The following is a 21126-nucleotide window of genomic DNA, read 5'->3' as shown; positions in this document are numbered from 1 at the left end:
GGTCTCCTGGCTTTGGGCATTTTTGGCTCAGGTTTCTTTGGGTGTGGGCTGGCCCTATGCTTAATTTGGGGCTGCTGGATTAGGGTGTCTTGGGCCCTAACTACATGTTGCTTTGTTTTTTCAGATGATGGAGTTGAGGGTGAATTTTCATCCTCTTCTCCTAGTACTCTTTAATTTCTTCTTCAGGTCGTAGGAACTATTAACTTTGTTGTTCTTTTAACCCTTCCGAGTTCTTAGTTCTTGTTTAGAATAAAAGTGCGTAACTTTAAAAGGTGGGTGTACTTGGGGTATTTGGTTTCTTATTCTATCTTTAGAATATGATTTTAGAGTACTCTGTAAACGACGTTTTATGACGACCCTTAGGGGTACGTCGTTGTTGTACTGCTTGCTAAATTATAATGAATTGATGACCTTTTTACTCAAAAAAAAAAAAGGAATCGCATGACAACAATGATGAAGAAACATTGTAAATTGTTATTATACATAGCATGTTACAATATCGTAGCCAAATGGTAGATAGTCATCTCAAAAATTCTACATCTAGTCACATCAAAAGAAAAAATTATTCATAATAACAAAGGACGAAAAGCATATTAATTTGGTGGCTCATCAAAAGTAACCTTATACATGTGTTTTTAAAGTTTTCCATTTTTTATAACCCACATACTATGTGTATAGAGAAAAAGATTTCTTATACATTCTTTATTCTCATTTTGTAATTGTTATTTTTTTTCTTTTCAAAATTTAATTAACAATTAATAACCTTCAATTTTTGAATTTTAACCAAAATTCAAGTATTTTATTATAATAATTACGAGGCAGAACGAACCGATTTTGTTGTATTCAGTGCATGTTGTTGTATCCATGGATAATACAATAATGATTTGAAAATTTAAACAAAATTTTCTCGTTAGTATTGGTGCAACAAATTAATTTTATCATTTTTGTTATATGATGTCCTACGTTGAGTGATGTTATTTTGTCTGTACAATAATGATATAACCGTTTTGCACAAGATTTTTTTTGCTAGGAGTTGTTATGAGGCGTTATAAACTTGTTCCTTTTCTTTTCAATACATGTAGTCCTAATGATTATACTTTGTCCTTACGGTAATGACATAACTGTTCTACGGAAGATTTTCTCGTTAATAGTCGTTAAGGATCGTAACGAACTAGATTCTTCTTTTCTTATACGTTACCTCATTATCCGTACTATAACACATCATGGTTCTACTCAAGATTTTCTCGTTAGAAAGAGTATGAAATCAGATTTTGTCAAAACACTAATGACTAAATTTCAAATAAAAAAAGAAAAAGAAAAAAGAAAATGGAGGGTAAATTTGATACAATTAAAAGTGATGACATGGCAAAGAATGGTGTTGCCACATCAGCCACATATTGCAATTTGTCAAAATGGGGTTGGTGTAATGCTGTATTGATGCCTATCATGTATCTATCCTCTTGTGATTTCCTATGACGTGGGCCAATGAATGAGCACATGCAAACCTTGATCCTGAAACATTGGTGCTGGCCATTGCTACAGGTATGGAAGGGGCACTGTAAGCCTCTTCTGGTCTTCCAATTTTGGTCCTGAAGGTCTTTCTTTAACTTCCAAGGCCGATTGGACACTAACTTACAATCCACCACACACCATAACGCATTACGGTTTCTCTTTCTCTCTCTGGTTATTTTATTAACCTCCACTGACACCCTCACACCTTCCATCACCACCATCACTGGTTCCTCAGTGGAAACAAACAACAACTGCTCTCCCTTATTATTCCCCTCAGACCTCATCCAGTTTTCCTCACTACTCTCATCTGTTCTGGGTCCATCTCCTGTTTGCTCTCCAATCTCAGCTTTGAAGCTCTCTTTCACCTCTGCTTGTTGTTCTGCTACATGCAATGGCTCTCAGCACATTCTCAATCCCAGCTCACAAACCCACCTCAAACTTCTCATCATCCCATTTCTCTTTTGGACCAGTTCTGCCATGTCCTTACCAACATAAGCTCTTCAATCAGGTTAGCAAAGATGTCTATATCTTGTGAATTCAACACAACCCAACTCATGGCATGGCTCAGGAAAACTGGGTTTTGCTTGCTTTTGTTGGTCATGATTCAATCTAAAGAATTTTTTGTAACTGGGTTTATGGTTGAGGTTCTTGTTTTCGAAATTTTTAGTCTTGTAGAAACTGAACAAAAGCTGTTGCTCAAAGATAAGATCGCTTGTTAATGGTGTTTTTTTTGTTTGTTTGTTGTTATTTGAGACAGGTAAAGAAAAGGCCAATTGGGATTTGTGCTTCACTGTCAGAGAGTGGAGAGTATCACTCACAAAGACCACCCACTCCTCTCTTGGACACTATCAATTATCCAATTCACATGAAAAACCTCTCTCTCAAGGTAAATACAGACATAACTGAAAGCCTATCAGTAAATGTTATTTAATAACCGTCTTTGTCTTTGCATAGATTTTAATTTAATCTGTTTATGGTAAACTGTTAATTGCAGGAACTCAAACAATTAGCTGATGAGCTGAGGTCTGATGTCATCTTCAACGTTTCGAAAACCGGAGGTCACCTAGGCTCAAGCCTCGGTGTTGTGGAGCTCACTGTGGCTCTTCACTATGTGTTCAATGCTCCTCAGGACAGGATTCTGTGGGATGTTGGTCATCAGGTTTTAATCTTACCTTCTTTGGTTCAAAGCATTTACATATATTGGAAAACATTTGGACTAAGAATTTTTTCGATATTTCATTGTGAGCTGTTTTGATTCATAGTCTTACCCACACAAAATCTTGACTGGGAGAAGAGATAAGATGCACACTATGAGGCAGACCAATGGGTTAGCTGGTTTCACAAAACGGTCGGAGAGCGAGTATGATTGCTTTGGCACTGGTCACAGTTCCACTACTATCTCAGCTGGCCTGGGTAATTATTCCTTGTCAACGAATCTTTAATTGTTTATATGTAGGAGATAAGCACTTGCATTTGATATACATGCATCATGGATTTTGTGTCATGGAAAATTTCACAATGTAGCATGTTATCATCATTCATACAGCCACCTTTTGTCTGATGATCCACTGTCTTGTGTTTCAATGTCTGAAAATGTGGTCTCAACTCAAAATAATTAGATATTGCGATCTTTGGTTATAACAGTTTGGATGTTAATCCACTACAGGAATGGCCGTAGGGAGGGATCTAAAGGGAAAAAACAATCATGTAGTTGCTGTTATAGGTGATGGTGCCATGACAGCAGGGCAAGCTTATGAAGCCATGAACAATGCGGGTTACCTTGATTCCGACATGATAATTATTCTCAATGACAATAAACAGGTTTCTTTACCTACTGCCAATCTCGATGGACCCATCCCTCCAGTAGGAGCTTTGAGTAGTGCTCTCAGTAAGTTGCAATCAAACAGGCCACTTAGAGAATTAAGAGAGGTTGCCAAAGTAAGTATATCTGAAGGCTAAGCATAATTCAGATTCTACAGATCAGAGGCTAAGATTTTAATTCTGTATCTGGTCATATGGTTTAACTTTGATCTGATGTTATTGCAGGGAGTTACAAAACAAATTGGTGGTTCTGTGCATGAACTGGCAGCAAAAGTTGATGAGTATGCTCGTGGAATGATCAGTGGCTCTGGTTCAACATTGTTTGAAGAGCTTGGACTATATTATATTGGTCCAGTCGATGGTCACAATGTGGATGACCTCATAGCGATACTGCAAGAGGTTAAAACCACGCAAACAACAGGTCCTGTCCTGATCCACCTTATCACTGAGAAAGGCCGGGGATATCCATATGCGGAGAAGGCTGCAGACAAGTACCATGGTAAATACAGAATTTCATAGAAATAATTTAAATTTTATTGTAGATATGGTCTGCATCCCAGTATAGTATACCAAAGATGACTAAATTAGCTCTGCTTTTGCTTCTGCAGGAGTGGCCAAGTTTGATCCGGCAACCGGAAAGCAGTTCAAAGCCAATGCTAGCACACAGTCTTACACAACATACTTTGCAGAGGCTTTGATTGCAGAAGCTGAAGCGGACAAAGATATTGTAGCAATCCATGCTGCAATGGGAGGTGGAACAGGCATGAATCTCTTCCTCCGCCGTTTTCCAACAAGATGCTTTGATGTTGGAATAGCAGAACAGCATGCTGTTACTTTTGCCGCAGGTCTTGCCTGTGAAGGCCTGAAACCTTTCTGCGCAATTTACTCATCTTTCTTGCAGAGGGCTTATGACCAGGCAAGCCGAACATCTTCTTCAGTCTTCAGCTTGATTATCATCTTCTGTCAGAATTTATCATGGTTTCATTTCTTGATACTTATTTCATTAGTAAAAGATAGTTAACTTAAAAATGATGTCTTCTGGGTTCATGCCACAGGTCGTACATGATGTGGATTTGCAGAAACTGCCTGTGAGATTTGCTATGGATAGAGCTGGGCTTGTTGGGGCTGATGGTCCCACACATTGTGGGGCTTTTGATGTTACTTTTATGGCATGCCTGCCAAACATGGTGGTCATGGCTCCTTCTGATGAGGCAGAGCTTTTCCATATGGTAGCCACTGCTGCTGCCATTGATGACCGCCCAAGTTGTTTCCGGTACCCAAGAGGAAATGGGGTTGGTGTGGAGCTGCCGACAGGAAATAAAGGCACTCCTCTTGAGGTGACGTTCAACTGTCTCAGTTACTGTAGTACCTATATAGAGATGAAATATCTGAATAGTGCATTACTAATTAATTACATGTTTGGCAATTGTCATGCAGGTGGGAAAAGGAAGAATATTGATTGAAGGAGAAAGAGTTGCACTCTTGGGCTATGGATCAGCCGTTCAGACATGTTTGGCTGCAGCAACTTTGGTGGAACCTCTTGGCTTGCGTCTGACGGTTGCTGATGCACGATTTTGCAAACCATTGGATCATGCTCTAGTTCGCAAACTTGCAAAATCACATGAGTTTTTGATTACTGTGGAAGAAGGATCCATTGGTGGGTTTGGTTCTCATGTTGTTCAGTTCCTGGCACTTGATGGCCTTCTTGATGGAAAACTGAAGGTAGGAATATATTGTTATGAAATCCTGACAAATGTTATATTTCAGTAATTTGGATTAGCATTGAACTCATCGGATACTCATTTTCATTGTCAATAACTTGCAGTGGAGACCTCTGGTTCTGCCTGATCGGTACATTGACCATGGTGCCCCGGCTGATCAGTTGGCCGATGCCGGACTCACTCCATGCCATCTAGCAGCAACAGTATTCAACATCCTTGGACAAACAAGAGAGGCATTGGAGGTAATGTCATTCTGAGAATAAAGTGTACATTCTCAGAATGAGTGAGACCTGTCAGGTTCTATATTTGACCTTTCCATCTGTATAAAAGTAGGGACATATATCAGTAAAGAGTAGCATTAGTTGAAGCCAAACTTAACCAATTCCGTACATCATTTAGCAGCTCCAACTAGTTGAAGTCACAGAGAGTTTAGTGTGTCCTATAAATGCAGGAATGATTTAGTAGACTAGAAGGGGGCTCTTGTGTCTTTTGCATTTGTGTCAACTTATATGTATGTTATGAACTGTTTGGCAATCCAATTCAGAGTTCTCAAATACTTATCCAGTTCTTTGCTAAATCATTGTTGATCCCTAGTTTGGGTGAGAAGAATCCCATCATCACTGTTTTGCACAAGGTAACTTGGTGATACTGGATGTGCATGGTGAATGTCTTGTGTGCACCAAGAACACAGAAATTTTAACTAAAAAAGTACATCTCCAAAAATTTTATAAATCTATTTTTTCAGATATGAAAATACAGCCTATTAGTATTTTTAGCCAAAGATATGTTAATTGCAGCTTATTGCATTATCTGCCCGTCAATTTTATAATAATAGTAATGATATAAAATAAAACAAAAGAAAAGAACATCATCACCCATTCACCACTCACCAACAATAATAAAAATTCTTTGCATCTAGATTGTATTCAAAATTATTTTTAAAAATAACGTTTTGGATCCAGTGAAGTTGCGGAACGAAAATAAAAAACAGTTAGAGTTGGTGAAGCTGTTTTTAAACCTTGATTAATGAAATATTTATAATTTATCTTTATTTATTTAGCAAATTAAATGTTATTTTAAATTTGTAATCTTCAATTTTCATCCAATCTCATATTTTAAAAAGCGTTTTTTTTTTTTTAACTCTTTGATTTTGAATTTGCCACATGGCAGAGACCTGGCATCGACATGGCGGAGTGAACAAGCCTATCTATTCCGGCCATGTTTTTCCATTAGACGGAAAACTCGAAATTTGACGAAGAGATCGAGGTGCAAATCCACAATCATGCAAATTCGACAATTTCAACTACATTTAGGATGCATGCATCAGATAGGAGTTGTGGAAAAGAGTAGGGAGTGTTGTTATGCATCTTTTTCTAGCATTTAATCTAGTCTTGGTAACGCTCTTGGCAATGATGCATGCACGTTGGTGATAAAGCACTAGAGACTTTTCTCTGGGGTACAAATTCCATTCGTTAATAATCTGAATATCTGTCACAAGCAGAGAGGTGGGTAGGTCGGTGCTGCATCTCCTTTCATTTGAAAATATGATAGTGGGAGATGTTGACTGATTGAGAGAGAGAGGAGAAATTAGGTTGTGGTAATAGATATATCAGAGGCCAAGGTGGCCACCAGAAACATGTCAATTTCATTGGCGAGACCAACATTAATTCCATGCATAGGTTGATACAAAGGCAACTTAGTACTCGGTAGTGACATGTAGGGCCGGTCTTGCGAACTCTAGATTAATAATAAACCCAGATTGAAAAAAGTTTAAACAAGAACTTCTAATATTTTGGTGCTTTTGGTCAGGATTCCCTTTTAATATTCTCTTCCATGGATTAATTTTTGTTCGTTTAGCAATGAGTGAAATTGGGAGCCACTTATTAAAGCATGAAATCGAAGTTGTAGTAAAGGAATACAAGTGTCGTGTTGTTAGAGCAACTCCAACAGCTTCCCTATAATTTTTATATAATAGGGAAGTAAAAGTCAAAACTTTAGCATTTTTTTCTTCTCCAACTCCAACAGATTCCCTATTTTACAGCAATCTCTAAAATCTCCATATTCTTCCTTAAATTTTTAGAGATTGCTGTAAATATAGGGAATTTGGTTTTCTCTTTCCTCACTTTCCCTAAAATATGGATAGTTATAGAGAATCTGTTGGAGCAAAAGAGGCTCATTTTTCCTTAAAGTAGAGAAAAATCAAAATATGAGAAAACTGTTGGAGTTGCTCTTAGGCAAAGTAGTAGAATGCTGCACTCTCTAAAGGAATGGCAGAAGACTGTCCCTTTCATGTTATTTTTCTTATGAGGCTTTTAATGAAGAATTGTTATTGGCAAATGTGCATTATTTTTTAATTTTTTTTATGGGAGAAGTTTATCGCTGAATTTTTTTTTTCCGACAAATTTGTGTCTATTTTTATATTTTTTAAAGAGTGACTTTTCCTGACGAAAACTTCACTTGTATAATTTATTTTTTCAATAGAGTCTAATTTTTTTTTTTACAGGAATTTTTTATCGATGAAATTTCGTCAGCAGTAGTGTGTCCATTACAGGTAGACTTGTCTAGACCAACAATTCTCCGGATTTCCCAAAATGGTGTGCGGAACTTCCAATTAATGTCCAATCTCAAATAAACCAAACCACAAAATGTAGGTATGCTATCCTCTTTACATTATGGAACAAGCATTTGGATTCTCATCACTAAACAACATAAGTAACTGATCGCTCTCCTTGCAGCAATCTAACATGAGTGGATGAACAATTAATGGTCTTGCCCAATTTCCTTCATCAGACGCGTCTTTTGGTTTTTCGTCCTTGTCATCAATAATCTCTACTTTCTTCCCCGTCTTTTTCCTTAGTTTCTTCAAAACCTTTTCTGGATCAATCTTCCCCGTTACCACAACCTTGTGGTTGTTCATGTCTGTTGCAAACTGCTCCACCCCTAATGAACCCAGAAAGTAAATACAAAAATAAAATATAATTAACGATCAATTAGGGTTTGATTGAAAAGAGAGAGAAAGGGTGCAGAACAAATATAACCTTTGATTTTCAATAGGGTTTTGGCAACTATTCTTTCACATGCATTGCAGTGCATTGAGACTTTGAATTCTGCAACGACTACCTACATGGTAAAAAGCCTAATTGTAATTCTGTGATTTTGAGTCTCAGTTATAATTAGTAATAGAATAGTAAATCTTACTTTGGTTTCTTGCTCATTTTTCTTCTTCTTTCCCATTTAAACTGTTAAATGAGAAGGCAAATCGACCATGCAAGGTGAAAAGGGATATGGAAACGATATATATGCATGCCTTGAAAAGGTAGTTTCAGTTTGCGTTTGCTATTCCAGTTACTAACTTTCTAAATCAAACAGGGACATCCTTCCTTGTCGGAAAAAAAATTAACTATCTTCACTATGCTTATTTTCAATTCTCTTTCTCCAGTCTTCTCAAAAAAAAAAAAAAAAAAAAAATTCTCTTTCTCCAGAAAAAATAATAATAAAAATAAAAAATAACTGCCACTCTAGCTAGTTGTATTTGATGCTATTTATGGTTGGTAGATAAGATGATATTTATAGTTGGTAGATAAGATGATCAATGGATTAGTTACCAAATAAAATAACTTTTTAAGGTTTAATTTTCATTTCTGTAATGTGATAAGTAATTGCACGCACATGCATGTACCGTAGAATTAGAAATCTATGTAGAATAACCCACCAGACGTAACATTCCTATGAAACCAATTTAGCTTACTGAAATGCAAAGAATAGGGAATATGTATCAAAAGAATTGCTAACATCAAGTCAGAGGTAGGAACACCATCAGATGGTGACCATCTCTTGATAACAAAGTTCCCCGTCGAGGATACCCTCCTCTAAGAAAGATAATCGCTTACATAATAAGCTCTCCATGCCAATTGCACCAACCCAATAAGGTGTCACTGTGACTCTGACTAGCCCATTCTGGGAAGGTTGTTAGAAAAAGGAAAGGAAGCTAAACTGACAAGACCTATCCCTGATTTCACCCTGAAATCTGAAGTGGCTCTCCGGGGTCCACATTAGAAGAAATTCTAGCAAAAATTTTGCATAATTTCCTCTAAAAGTATACTACCCAAAACCTGTAAAAACATTATAACAATCCTGAGTAATTATATTCATCCTCATCTCCTGGAGCCTACTGCTCCCCACAATTTCAATACTAACTCCCAACAATCTCAATGAGTTTGAATCTACTCAAATAGAAAGTTATACAAATATTGGTAATAAGAGGTACTAGACAATGAACTGAATAGAATGCAAGTACGTTAAAAATATAACCTACATCAATGACGGGAGTGGCAAATACCATGCCTCGACTCCTACGTATGCTCGACCTCAACCTATCTGCAGATTGGGCACGTAAAACCTAAAAACCCAGGAAAAAGCATTTAAAAACTGTTAGAGTGAGTGGAAGAAAAATAAATAATTGTAAATAAGGTAAAACAATTATTTAATGCTTTCCCAAGTTATTCCCTTAAAAATCGAGCATGCAGTGCAAAACTAATAATACTCTCGATTATTCTCTAGTACTGATATCTCAAAATGAATTCAAATCATCTCAAAATCAACATCTTATAAAGAAATATCTCAGATCACTTTATAAGTCTCATAAATCTCATTAAATTAAATACTCAATAGTAATATATTTCAAAATACTGATATCTCAAATTATACTATAAATATCATATGGTAAAACTCTTGAAAATCTCATAATCTCAATAAATACTCAAATCTCAAAATAGGCGATGACTAGAGGGAACTGCCGACTAGTCATCTCATGCCACCTGGAGGGGACTGCCGACCAGAAACGCATCTGAGGGTACTGCCGACCGGACGAGGAGGTAATGGCTAGAGGGTACTGCCGACTAATCATAGATAGTTAGAGGATACTGCCGACTAACTATCTCATGCCATCTGGAGGGTACTGCCGACCAGATGACGCATCAGAGGGTATTGCCGACCGGAATATTCTAGAGGATACTGCCGACCAGAATATTGTCTGGAGGGTACTGCAGACCAGAATATTGTCTGGAACGTACTGCCGACCAGACTATTACCTGGAGGGTACTGCCGACCAGATAACGCATGCATGCGCTAACATATTTACCCCCTCAGATAACTGGAATCAATCTCATTAATAAATGCTTTCGGAAAAGAAACTCAATATTAACTCGTTGATCAATAATAAATCGTCGAAAACATAATTCGTGAACTCTCGAGAAAGCGATCATACTCAAGTATCTAATTATCAAACTTGTAACATTTAAATCTCCATTACTCTCTCAAAACTCGATACTCAAAATGCTCAATAGAAATCATCACAAAATCTCAATAATTCATCAAATTTCCGAAAGAAATCATAATATCTCGAAATTCAATCTCAATAATTAAATAAAAGCTTTCGGAAAGTGAAACTCAATCTCAACTTAATCAACCTCATAAATCATCAAAAGCGTAAATCAAATACTCGATAAATCACAGCTCATAAAACTGATCTCAATAAGCCATAAAATCATAAAATCTCAAAGACTCAAATCATAAGTATATCTCATAATAAATAAACGCTCAAAAGTAATACTGCATGCATAATTTATTTTGAAATCAAATGTCCACTCACAGTGAATCGATTGCAATAGCCGTCAAGCTTATCCCTCCCAAGTCAAGAGCTCGAAAAATTCCTCCATCCAGTCATTTTTCACTATTGAACCTTCGTTCTATCTCAAGTAATCACGCTCGAGTCCATCCTTCTTTTCCAAATTCAGAATTGATTAACATAACTACACTTCATCACCTTTAACCATTCCAAATCCCATTTCTTGATATACACAAAACCAACCCAACAGTTCCACTCCTCCAAAACTTCACAATCTTCGGATTCCACATACCTAATTGAGAGGCCCTAAAATCTTATGGCAGAGCTGCGGTGGTCCACGGGGTGGCCGGAAAAGGAGGTCGGGTCCAAGGGGTTTTAATGAATGGTGAGGCTCTGATTCCATCTATGGTGGTCGTGCAGCTCGGACGTGGCCTGAAACGACGAATCGATCCTTGCATAACCCGGATTTGGCGACGGCGCGTACGAGGGTCTGCCGCTGCTGTGAAATCGAGGTTTGATCCACCATGTACAGTGTGAATCGGAGGAAACCAGCTCGGAGGGGAGGACGGCGAGGTCGAAGCGATCAAGTCTATGGTGGTGGTGTCGTCAGAGAACGCCGGACGGCTGAGATAAATCCGGGTCGGGTCAACCAGATTTTTTTAGAGAATTAGGGTTTCAATTTTTTTTGGAAATCTTTCCAAAAATAAAAATATGATATTTTCGGACCAAAATTCCTATTTATAATAAAGTTTCCAAAAATGGAAAGAACTGCCGTTGATCATAACTTCTTTCTCCAATTTCCGCGTGCCGCATGCCCACGAACTTATATCGATGTGCTCTACGACTTTCATGAAGAAAGTTTTTGAAGAAACTCAACGAATAAAAAGTCAACTCTTGACCACTCGAAATAAAACGTTTCGAGTAATTATTTGTCCGAAATACTTCCACTTCACCACAAAACAAATGAAAGGCACCCAAAAACAAATAATCACCCAAAGCAACAACTTATTAATTTCCGGAAATCATCTGAAATTAATAACTCGGGGTATTACAACAATAAATTCAAGATAATTAGGGGATTAACCAAAGAATTTTGAAAACCTTGGCCTAAACCTTAACCTTAAATCGTAGATAAGGTTGATTGGTTAGAAGAAGAGGAGAATAAAATTACTTCCGCGACGAGGTAGGTTTGCTCCTGGAGCTAATAGAATTCGTAGCATTCTCTTTCGTCGACGATTTGTTTGTGGACCTCGTTGAGCTTCTTCTTTTTGGTGGCGTGCTTCTGCCCTCCCATATAGACGAGTGGGAATTTTTATCTGTTTGTAAGGGAAGCGGGAATATTTTAGTTAAAATTTGGGCCTTAGATCAAGGCCCCTTTAATAGTTAAATTGGTGGTGGTAATGGTTACTTGCAGCATTGCATCTCACGCGCAACTGTCTACAAGGTTGGGGATTTTGCTTTAGTACTCAACATATATTTGTTTTTTTGGCAAAGTCGTACTTAACATATTCAGGGATTCATGTATACATGTGGTGGGCTTTAATACGTAACTGTTCAAGTAAAACCCTAATTTGTGTTTGGCCCAAATTCTAGGTTACTTGACCTAGTGGTAATAGGGTTTAATTAGAAGAATCTAGAGATTATCTTTCTTTGTATTATTCAGACTTTATGCATTGTAATCCTCTATATAAAGAGGCCCCTATTATCAATGAGAATACACAGTGATTTCCTCTCAATTCCCGTTTCTCTTAAACACGTTATCAGCACGAAGCCCTAACCCGAAACCCTAAATTCGTAGCCTTCAAATCCCAATAACCTCCGCCGCCCACTTTGAAGCTCTCACCTCCAGGAACCAAGAACCGGCCGGAATCTACCTGAACCGACCACCGGAAGTGACCAAACCGGCCTCCCAAGAAGAATCCGAAGATCTCCTGCCTGGTTTGCCATCTTCCCGTCCACCTTCCACTGCCATCTTTTGTCAGTAGCTGAACCTCGTCCCCAGATTCCAGGAACTGGAAAAACCATCACTGGAACCGGCCTGGAAACATCCGAACCGGCCTCCTGAAGATACTGCACCACCGAACCGCCGCCTGCTTCAGTCAACCCTGCCTCAGTCAACCCAGCCCAGCAGAAGCAGCCCAACTTTAGCTTCGGCCCAAAAGAAAGGAAAAACCCTAGGCCCAAAAGCAGAAGGACCAGCCCAGAGCCACCTCAGCGTCCACGCAGGAATCCAGTCAGCCTGCCACGTCAGCAACTGATCTGCCACGTCAGCAGATCGGTCAACTCCGGTCAACCTTTTTCCGGCCACTTCCGGACGACTTTTTCCGGCCACTTTCCGGTGACTTTTTTCCGCCCATCTACAGTAACTTTTCCAGTCAAGAATTTCCTCCCATCTACAGTAACTTTTCCAGTCAAGAATTTCCGGCCACTCCCCGATGACTTTTTTCATTCTTTTCTTCTTTTCTCGGGGACTTCCAACATCCCTTCTTCTACCCCCCTTTCTTCATAATAGGGGAGACCAAATTAAGCCGAACTGTGGGGGTTCGTGCTCACTCCAAGCTTAGAGCTTGTTGAGATCTCCAAACTTAGAGTTTGTAGAGAATTTATGATCGACCACTTACGTCATTGTTTCGATCTAATCCAATACCTCTTGGAATTTAATTTCTTGGAAGCGACTACGCTCAGAAATTTTATATGTTTTCGTGGTAGCCTTTTTCGCTCCGAAACTAACCCTAATTTCTTGTTCTCTTTCAGGATGAGTAACCTGAACAAATTGGACTTTGCTCCATTGGGAACAACTGGCTCTGGATATCACAGGTGGGTTCGTGATATTCGCCAGCATCTTAAGGCTGATGGAATCCTGGATACGATTCTCGAGCCTAGCCAGGATGTGCTAATTGTTGAGCAAGTTCAAGCTTTGGAAGCAAATAGAGCAGCCTTAGAGGCAAATAAGGCGAAAGCCATCATCCTAATGACTCGTCATATGGATGATTCGCTCCAGTACGAGTGTATGAATGAAGAAGACCCCAGAAGGCTGTGGGTCTCACTCGAAGAAAGATATTGCAACGTCCATGACTCCCTGCTTCCTGACCTAGAAGTGAGATGACACAGCCTCCGCTTCTGTGATTTCAAGTCAGTTCTTGACTACAACTCGGAAGCACTTTGCATTAAATCCTTAATGGAATTCTGTGGTAAAGAGATCACAGATGCAATGTTGATTGAGAAGACTCTCTCTACCTTCCCCGTCTCTGCATTGATGGTTGCTAAGAACTATCGAATAGATGTTGCTGCAGGATGGATCACAAGGTTTCATGAGCTCATTAGAGCTATAAATGTCGCTGAAAAGCATGACAACATCCTTGTGAAGAACTATGATTCGAGATCCGTGGAAATAGAGCATATTCCGGAATCCAATTATAGTCGCTCCCCTAAGAGAAGGCGCCAAGAGTGAAACCCTAACCTTAGGGATACTTCTAGACGTTCTGGTCCATATAATCGCTCTACTTGGGAAGGTAACTGCCAATATAGGCGAACACGGAACCGAAGAGGTCAACGTGGAAAGAGAGAGGGAGGCAACGCCTCTGGCCATGTTGGTGGCGCCACAAACACCAAGAGCCATCTAATTGACACTTTCAAAGCGCCTCAATCAATGGAGTTTGAGCAAAGAGATGTATGTTCTCGATGTGGAGTGTCTGATCATTGGGCACACATTTGTAGAGCTCGTGAAGAAATCGTCACCGCCTACAAAGCATATTGTGAAGCAAGAGAAGCGTACTATATGGAACAAGAAGATCAAGAAGATGATCTAGAGTGAAGGGTTGAAGACTACAAATCTGGCTAGGATCAATAGATCTCCAATTCTGTTTAAGTCTTTATTTTCCAAGAGATGTAAATTGGCAATTGCCACACTATGTAGTAAATGCCATTGGCTTAGTTTTTCTTCACATTGGCTCATCCAAAATGAGTGTGATGTCTAGGAAGGTTTTGAGATAAGTGGTACTTAAGCGAGCTTTGCTCCACCGACATCTCTCTACTCACCTGGTCATATTTATTTTGGAGTTACCGAAAGAAGTCAAACGACTACCTTTGTTTTGCATTAACTAGCATTTGGATTAGATTCTCCTAAATGGTTAAGAGACAATGATGTACTCCGTTGGCTTATGAATAAAATTTCGAGTTCTTTTCATTATGACTCAATTTTGATTCTGAGCATATTACTTTGTGACTACGATGGTTGGGCCATCAATATTAATTCAAGGACATGGAATAGCCTAAGTTCCCATTGCCAAATGGCACCTTGATTACTGTCAAAGAAACTCTCTACGCTCTTAGGGCAAATTGCCCTATGAATAGCCAATGGATTCCATGCGAAAACGCATGTAGAGAACGAAGATGAGTTCGTTTGCAATACCTCTAACGATTGCGAACAAAGGCGCATCTTAGAGAAGTTTATGTGTCTCTCTAGTGGACTCTATGTCACTATTCGAGCTATTAAATCAAATAAAGTTATGAGAGAAGATCTCTTGGATTTAGACACATATTGGCTTTGTCACGACAGGATAGATCATCCTAGTCATGACATGATGATCCGTCTACTGAAGACTTCACACGGACATTCATCCTTTTGAGCAAAACGAAGCAAGAATCTGATGACGCCATAAATGGCGCCAACCATGAGCATAACGCCATGGTTGTTCCTCCTAGTGGCCATGACGCCATACATGCTAATTTCCATGGCTCCAACGCCATGATGGGAGATGTAGTCACACATTTTGCTTCTAATAGCGCTACAGACGCTCATGCCCAACCAAAATTCTCATTGGTTGCTTCTAAGGTCTCTCGCTCATTTTGCAAAGCCTGTTCCTTCGGTAAATTAGGACTGAGACCGTCCTACGCAAAGGATATGAAAATACTCATTATGTTCTTACATCAAATCCGTGGGGATTCTGTGGACTGATTCAACCAACTTGCGGACGTTTAAATATCTCATGATGTTGGTTGACACGCAAACACGCTGGTCACGTGTGATGCCATTGTCCACCTGTAAATGATGCTTATACTACACTCCTAGCACATATCATATGACAACGGGCTCACACCCCAGATCATCCTATTCCGTCAATTGGACTTGACGATGCTAAAGAGTTTACATCGAAGACTTTCGATGGATATTGCAATGGGATTGATGTTGGACATCATATTCTCATGGACACACCCAAATGGTCGCGAAAATGACTACGATGGTAGTCAGGACATTGGTAATGCGCTCCAATCTCCTCATATCCGCTTGGGGTGATGCAATATCACATGCAACTATGCTAATTCGTCTACGACCCACCACCACTCAACCTACCTCTGCGTTACAGCTAGTGACTGGGTACAAGTATCGTACTTACGCATATTTGAGTGTGCCTTTATGTGTCAATTGCGCCGCCACAACGCTCTATGATGGTTCCTTACAGACGAATGGGCAACTACGTTGGATTTGAGATTCCAACAATTGTCTGCCACTTAAATGCCCTTGCTAGGCGATCTTCTTACCGCTAGATTTGCGGATGTCACTTTGATGAGACAATCTTCCCGTCGTTAGGGGGAGATAAGAACATGGATGTTCAACAGGAATGACAGGAATTGTCGTAGTCTGTCCCCACTATGTCTCATCTCGATCCCCGTTAAAGTGACGAGATCACACAAATATGCTGCAAACATGCCTGCAAGAAAGGACGTCCCTACGAGAGGATGTAGCGCCACCCTACACGGAGGTAGGCATGGCGCCAACGCCAAAGAGAGTGGCACTCCGGCGTTTTAGGCCATGGCCCCAGCTAGGATGCATGGAAGGCCCGTGAGTTCGAAGGATACTTTAGCACACTCCAATCCTTTGATCATCGACACTCAAAATCCGTCTCATGAGTATCTTCCGGGTTATGGTTATCGTTGGGGGACGCCTCAACGTCAGAACCTATTCCTGAGAATATAGAGCTCTATGAAACTTACACTAGTGTACATGAGACGTGGGATAGAAACTCCATCATAATTGATGATGTAGTTGCGCATTTCGTTGTGCATGAGTTTGTTTGAGTCCGATGATATCGAACCACACTCCGTTGCTGAATGAATGCCAACGTAGTGAGATTTGGCCTAAATGGAAAGATGCGATCCAGGTTAAGTTGGATTCTCTAACGAAGAGGAAGGTTTTTGAGCCAGTGATGCCAACACCTCCTAACATAAAACTTGTTGACTAATGGATCTTCGTTAGAAAGCGTAGTGAGAAAAAGAGATGGTAATCTCGCCTTATATATGGCGCAAGGCTTCTCATAAAACGCCCTGGAATCGACTACGATGAGACATATTCTCTCGTAATGGATGTCATTACACTCCACTACCCTGTCAGTCTGGTAGTTTCCAAATAACTGATCATGCAGCTTATGAATGTGGTCACTATGTATCTCTATGGGGATCTAGATACTGAATATACATGAAGGTTCATGGTGAACTTCATTTACCCAAGTCAAGTGGCTCTAGACCACGGAGCGCGTTTGCAATAAGGTTGAAACACTCACTAAAGTGACTACTTGATTGGGAAGGGATATGCCTGCGCGTTTCCATAACAAGTTTCGGATTCTATCGCGGTTCATGTTGGACATGATCTTCATTGGAAGCCCTTAAAGAGTTAAGGGAAACCGCTGAACACTTGAAATCCGAGTTTGAGATGAATGATTTTGGGAGAACACGATTATGTCTCGGTTTGGAACTTGAGCATCGTGTTGATAGATGCTTAGGCATTTTGACAAGGTCAAACCTTCAAGCACCCCCATGATCGTTCGTAGTCTTGATCCTGAAAAGGATCCTCTTCGTCCGAAGGATGATGGCGAAGATGTGCTAGAGGCGGAAGTGCCCTACATAAGTACAATAGGCGCATTATTGTACTTATCTCAATGCCCAAGACCGGACATCTCATTTGCAGTGAACTTGTTAGCTAAGGTATAGCTTTGCGCCAACGTGACGCCATTGGATTGGTGTAAAAGATATCTTTCGATACTTGAGATGTATGATTGATATGGGCTTGTTCTATCCCTACAAAGAGATGATGGATTCGGACCCATCACACACGAGGAACGCCGCCAACACTGGCCTGCGTCCACTATCCCCATACCAAAACGACATGTGTTTTGGAAGGTTTTGCTGATGTTGGGTATCTCTCTGACCCACACAAAGGTCGTTTTCAAACTGGTTAAGTGTTCACCATGGGTAAAGGCCATGATATCTTGGAGGTCTACAGAACAGACCCTAGTCGCTATATCTTCGAACAATGCAGAGATTATTGCTCTTCACGAAGTGATTCGTAAATGTATATGGATTGGATCCATAGTTACGCATGTTCGAACAATTGCAGTTTGAAGTCTACCACAGATGAGCCTACGAGCATATAGGATAATGCTGCTTGTTTTGAAGCAAGACTGCATCAAAAGCGACAACACCAAGGATAATCAGCAACAACAAACTCTCCTCAAGATCAAAGTGAACTAGGTTCAATATGAGGACAGTGTGGCAGGCTTGCTCACTAAGTAATTGCCTAAATTCCACTTTCGAGGACCATGTTGGTAGCATCGTTTACGGAAGTTATCCGAACTCCCATGACCGTTGTCATCAGGGGGAGATGCAGACATCAGGGAGAGATGTTTACATGTATGGTCTCGAAACATGAAGGGTGTGTTGTGCTCTTTTTCCCCTTCGACTGAGGTTATTTTTGTCCCACTGGGTTTTTGTTACTCGGCAAGGTTTTTAATGAGGCAACGAGAGAAGCACTGCGTTTGGGCAACACAAGGAGGAGTGTTCAAGTAAAATCCTAATTTGTGTTTGGCCCAAACTCTAGGTTACTTGACCTAGTGGTAATAGGGTTTAATTAGAAGAATCTAGAGATTATCTTTCCTTGTATGATTCAGACTCTATGCATTGTAATCCTCTATATAAAGAGGCCCCTATTATCAATGAGAATACACAGTGATTTCCTCTCAATTCCTGGTTCTCTTAAACAGTAACAATATTATACAATAATATTAATGAATGAACTAATCCCATAAACGCTCCCCATCCCCACACCACACACGACCTTCATAAGTTCCTCGCATATTATATTTCCTTACGGCCGTCACATATTATTTGCGTGTGTGTGTATAGATTCTTTTCATGAAAATCATCCTTGTTTAGATCAATATCTCAAACGGTGGTCTTGATCAATTTTCAAATATCACAAGACCAGTACGTAGTTGGTAATAATCTGGTAGTTCTGAACATGGTTTAACAAATAAATATGAATATACCAAACCAAAAATGAAGAAGATCGATTTTCTTTTCTTTATTTTATACCGTACAGCTTTTGCTGATGGACTTGCAACAAATCCGTAAGATATATACCTTCTATTTATATATCCATTAACATCCCATTATTAGTAGAAAGAAAGAAAAAAAAAGAAGAAGCAACAATTACATTATAGAAACTGAGAATCACTCCAAGATGACGATCTTAAGCATTAATTAATAACTCTGCAATTCTTCCTAATTTCTCCATCATCTCCTGTTTTGATTCCAATGTCACCCATTTTCATCATTGACTTACCAAAGCGAGCCATGAAGACATGGAAATTTTGGAATCTTCTTGCAACCCAAGCCGCCCGCCGGTCAGTGAGCAGGGCAGCATCTGATCCGAGCAGGCCTTTGTTCTGCCTCAGACCCACATAGTAGTTGCTGTCGAAAGAAAGTGAGCTATTTTCGTCAAGCTCTACGGTGGTAGCCGGATTAGGTCTGCTGGGGCAGTGTGTTTTCAAGAACTCTGCATATGCTGGATCAAGTGAGGGGTCTATGTCCCCTTTTCCTGTGAAGTTCAGTCTCCTTGCAAATACTACGCAATGTGCTACTCCGATGGTATGCGCCCCTACACAATTTATTTTGAACTTTAAAGTCATGAGAATGTCATAAAACACGGTTGTACATCAAAAACTTTCTGACACCGGCCATGATTTCAAAAGAGGCTTGGAATGAACTTACAAGGTAATCAGAGTGAGTTAAAGGGGTTTAGGGATGGAGATGAACTAGGGCTTGCAATAAACCAGGGTTTAGGCTAAAGTAACGTCGGAAAATATATATGACGGTTATATATACCTGATAAGGCAACAAGATCTATGTAGTTTAGCCCTAAACCAGCAAATTGGTCTTGGAGTGTGGTGTAGTTTGCACCTCCGGAAGGCAAGTCCCTTGCAGCCTCCGTGGCAAGTGAAACTCTTCCATCTTTCCTCCCTCCGAAAACCTGCCACATGGACCTGCCAAACTGCACATATGCCAAATATTCATGATCATCAACATTAATATCAAATCGATCCCTATTATAAATACATTGTTGTATGCTAAAACATATTATGACAATGGAGCTACGAACTTGGTAAGAAACAGCATCTCTGGCTGCCAAAGCAACTATATCAGCACACGAGACGATATCGGGACACTCTTCTTCTAATTTGGCTTTTATTTCGTCAATAACTTCATAACCTTCAATCGACAGGTTTGGACTTGCATCCTTCTCCGCCGTGTTGCCGTCCGTTGAATCTATCAATAGCGATGCATCACATCCCTACGTACAAGAAGATAATATAAAAGCAAGTTAATTACTTTCCGGATTTAGGAGGCTTTTCATCATCATCATCATCGTCATACCACTAGAGCTACAACTTCCAGCAAATTAAGAATGGTTCATTATCAATTCAAACAACATGATCGCAATTGTCTATATTATTTGTGCACACATAAAACAAGGTGTGTGTATCGAAGGTTGATAATGCGTGTATACCCACCTGGACAAAGCAATCATGGTAATGCAGCCGTAGAAGCTTAGCTGCGAAGGCAGGGTTTGCTGCAACTTTGCTCCAGGTAATGTTCCTCACTATTCTTCCAAGTTGCGGGCAACTCTTGCGGTAGAACACCGGACTCAGCTGACCTCCATTACAAGAACTAATAGCTAAAAAAATAAGAAGAGAAACCAACACAACGTTTACGTTTGCCCTCATATTCTCTGGCAACAGAAATGAATACTGAGAATGTATGACTGCAAGAAGCAAATGCCAATTGTTTTTTGCTGGTTGAATGAAGCAAAGCTCTCTATTTATAGGTAGCTAGCTGGGGACAAACACATTTTCGAACTTGATTCTTTGTTCCTTGAGGTATAATCTGAAAACATATTTAAATCTCTTTGTCAATGCAACTGCCCTTCATGATATAATTATTTGAAATATAATTGATTAAGAGAGTCAACTACTACTAATTAATACTAGCTAGCGCATAGCCAATCATTGCACTTGTTTCAATGAATCATGGCTTTGTTGCCAAAGGAAAAGGAGAAGAAAGAGTACGTAGCTAGGTGGAGAGAACGTAGACACTAAGTGAAACTAATTGGGT

The 21126-nt window shown here is 39.7% G+C and overlaps 3 protein-coding genes across 3 annotated transcripts; 1 reads left to right on the top strand and 2 right to left on the bottom strand.

Moving 5' to 3' along the window:
• Positions 1–1500: 1500 nt before the first annotated feature.
• LOC133710123 (probable 1-deoxy-D-xylulose-5-phosphate synthase, chloroplastic) lies at positions 1501–5612 on the top strand. Its single transcript, XM_062136118.1, has 10 exons — positions 1501–2020; positions 2270–2398; positions 2507–2671; positions 2775–2925; positions 3179–3450; positions 3559–3832; positions 3942–4249; positions 4389–4670; positions 4771–5055; positions 5159–5612. Exons 1-10 carry the CDS (start codon positions 1904–1906, stop codon positions 5309–5311), a joined length of 2136 nt encoding a protein of 711 aa, XP_061992102.1. The 5' UTR covers positions 1501–1903; the 3' UTR covers positions 5312–5612.
• A 1985-nt stretch (positions 5613–7597) lies between these two features.
• On the bottom strand, positions 7598–8347 carry LOC133707888 (heavy metal-associated isoprenylated plant protein 19). The gene is made up of 3 exons (XM_062133350.1): positions 8253–8347; positions 8093–8174; positions 7598–7994 (listed from the first exon to the last, which is right to left on the bottom strand). The coding sequence occupies exons 1-3, from the start codon at positions 8286–8288 to the stop codon at positions 7720–7722; spliced, it is 393 nt and encodes a 130-aa protein (XP_061989334.1). The 5' UTR covers positions 8289–8347; the 3' UTR covers positions 7598–7719.
• A 10716-nt stretch (positions 8348–19063) lies between these two features.
• Positions 19064–20785, bottom strand: LOC133708036 (peroxidase 24). The gene is made up of 4 exons (XM_062133486.1): positions 20526–20785; positions 20114–20305; positions 19840–20005; positions 19064–19612 (listed from the first exon to the last, which is right to left on the bottom strand). The coding sequence occupies exons 1-4, from the start codon at positions 20736–20738 to the stop codon at positions 19212–19214; spliced, it is 972 nt and encodes a 323-aa protein (XP_061989470.1). The 5' UTR covers positions 20739–20785; the 3' UTR covers positions 19064–19211.
• Between the last annotated feature and the right edge of the window lie 341 nt (positions 20786–21126).

The sequence above is a fragment of the Rosa rugosa genome, chromosome 5, assembly GCF_958449725.1.
Source record: "Rosa rugosa chromosome 5, drRosRugo1.1, whole genome shotgun sequence".
NCBI classification, from domain to species: Eukaryota; Viridiplantae; Streptophyta; class Magnoliopsida; order Rosales; family Rosaceae; genus Rosa; species Rosa rugosa.
This window is presented reverse-complemented; position numbering and strand designations above follow the sequence as displayed.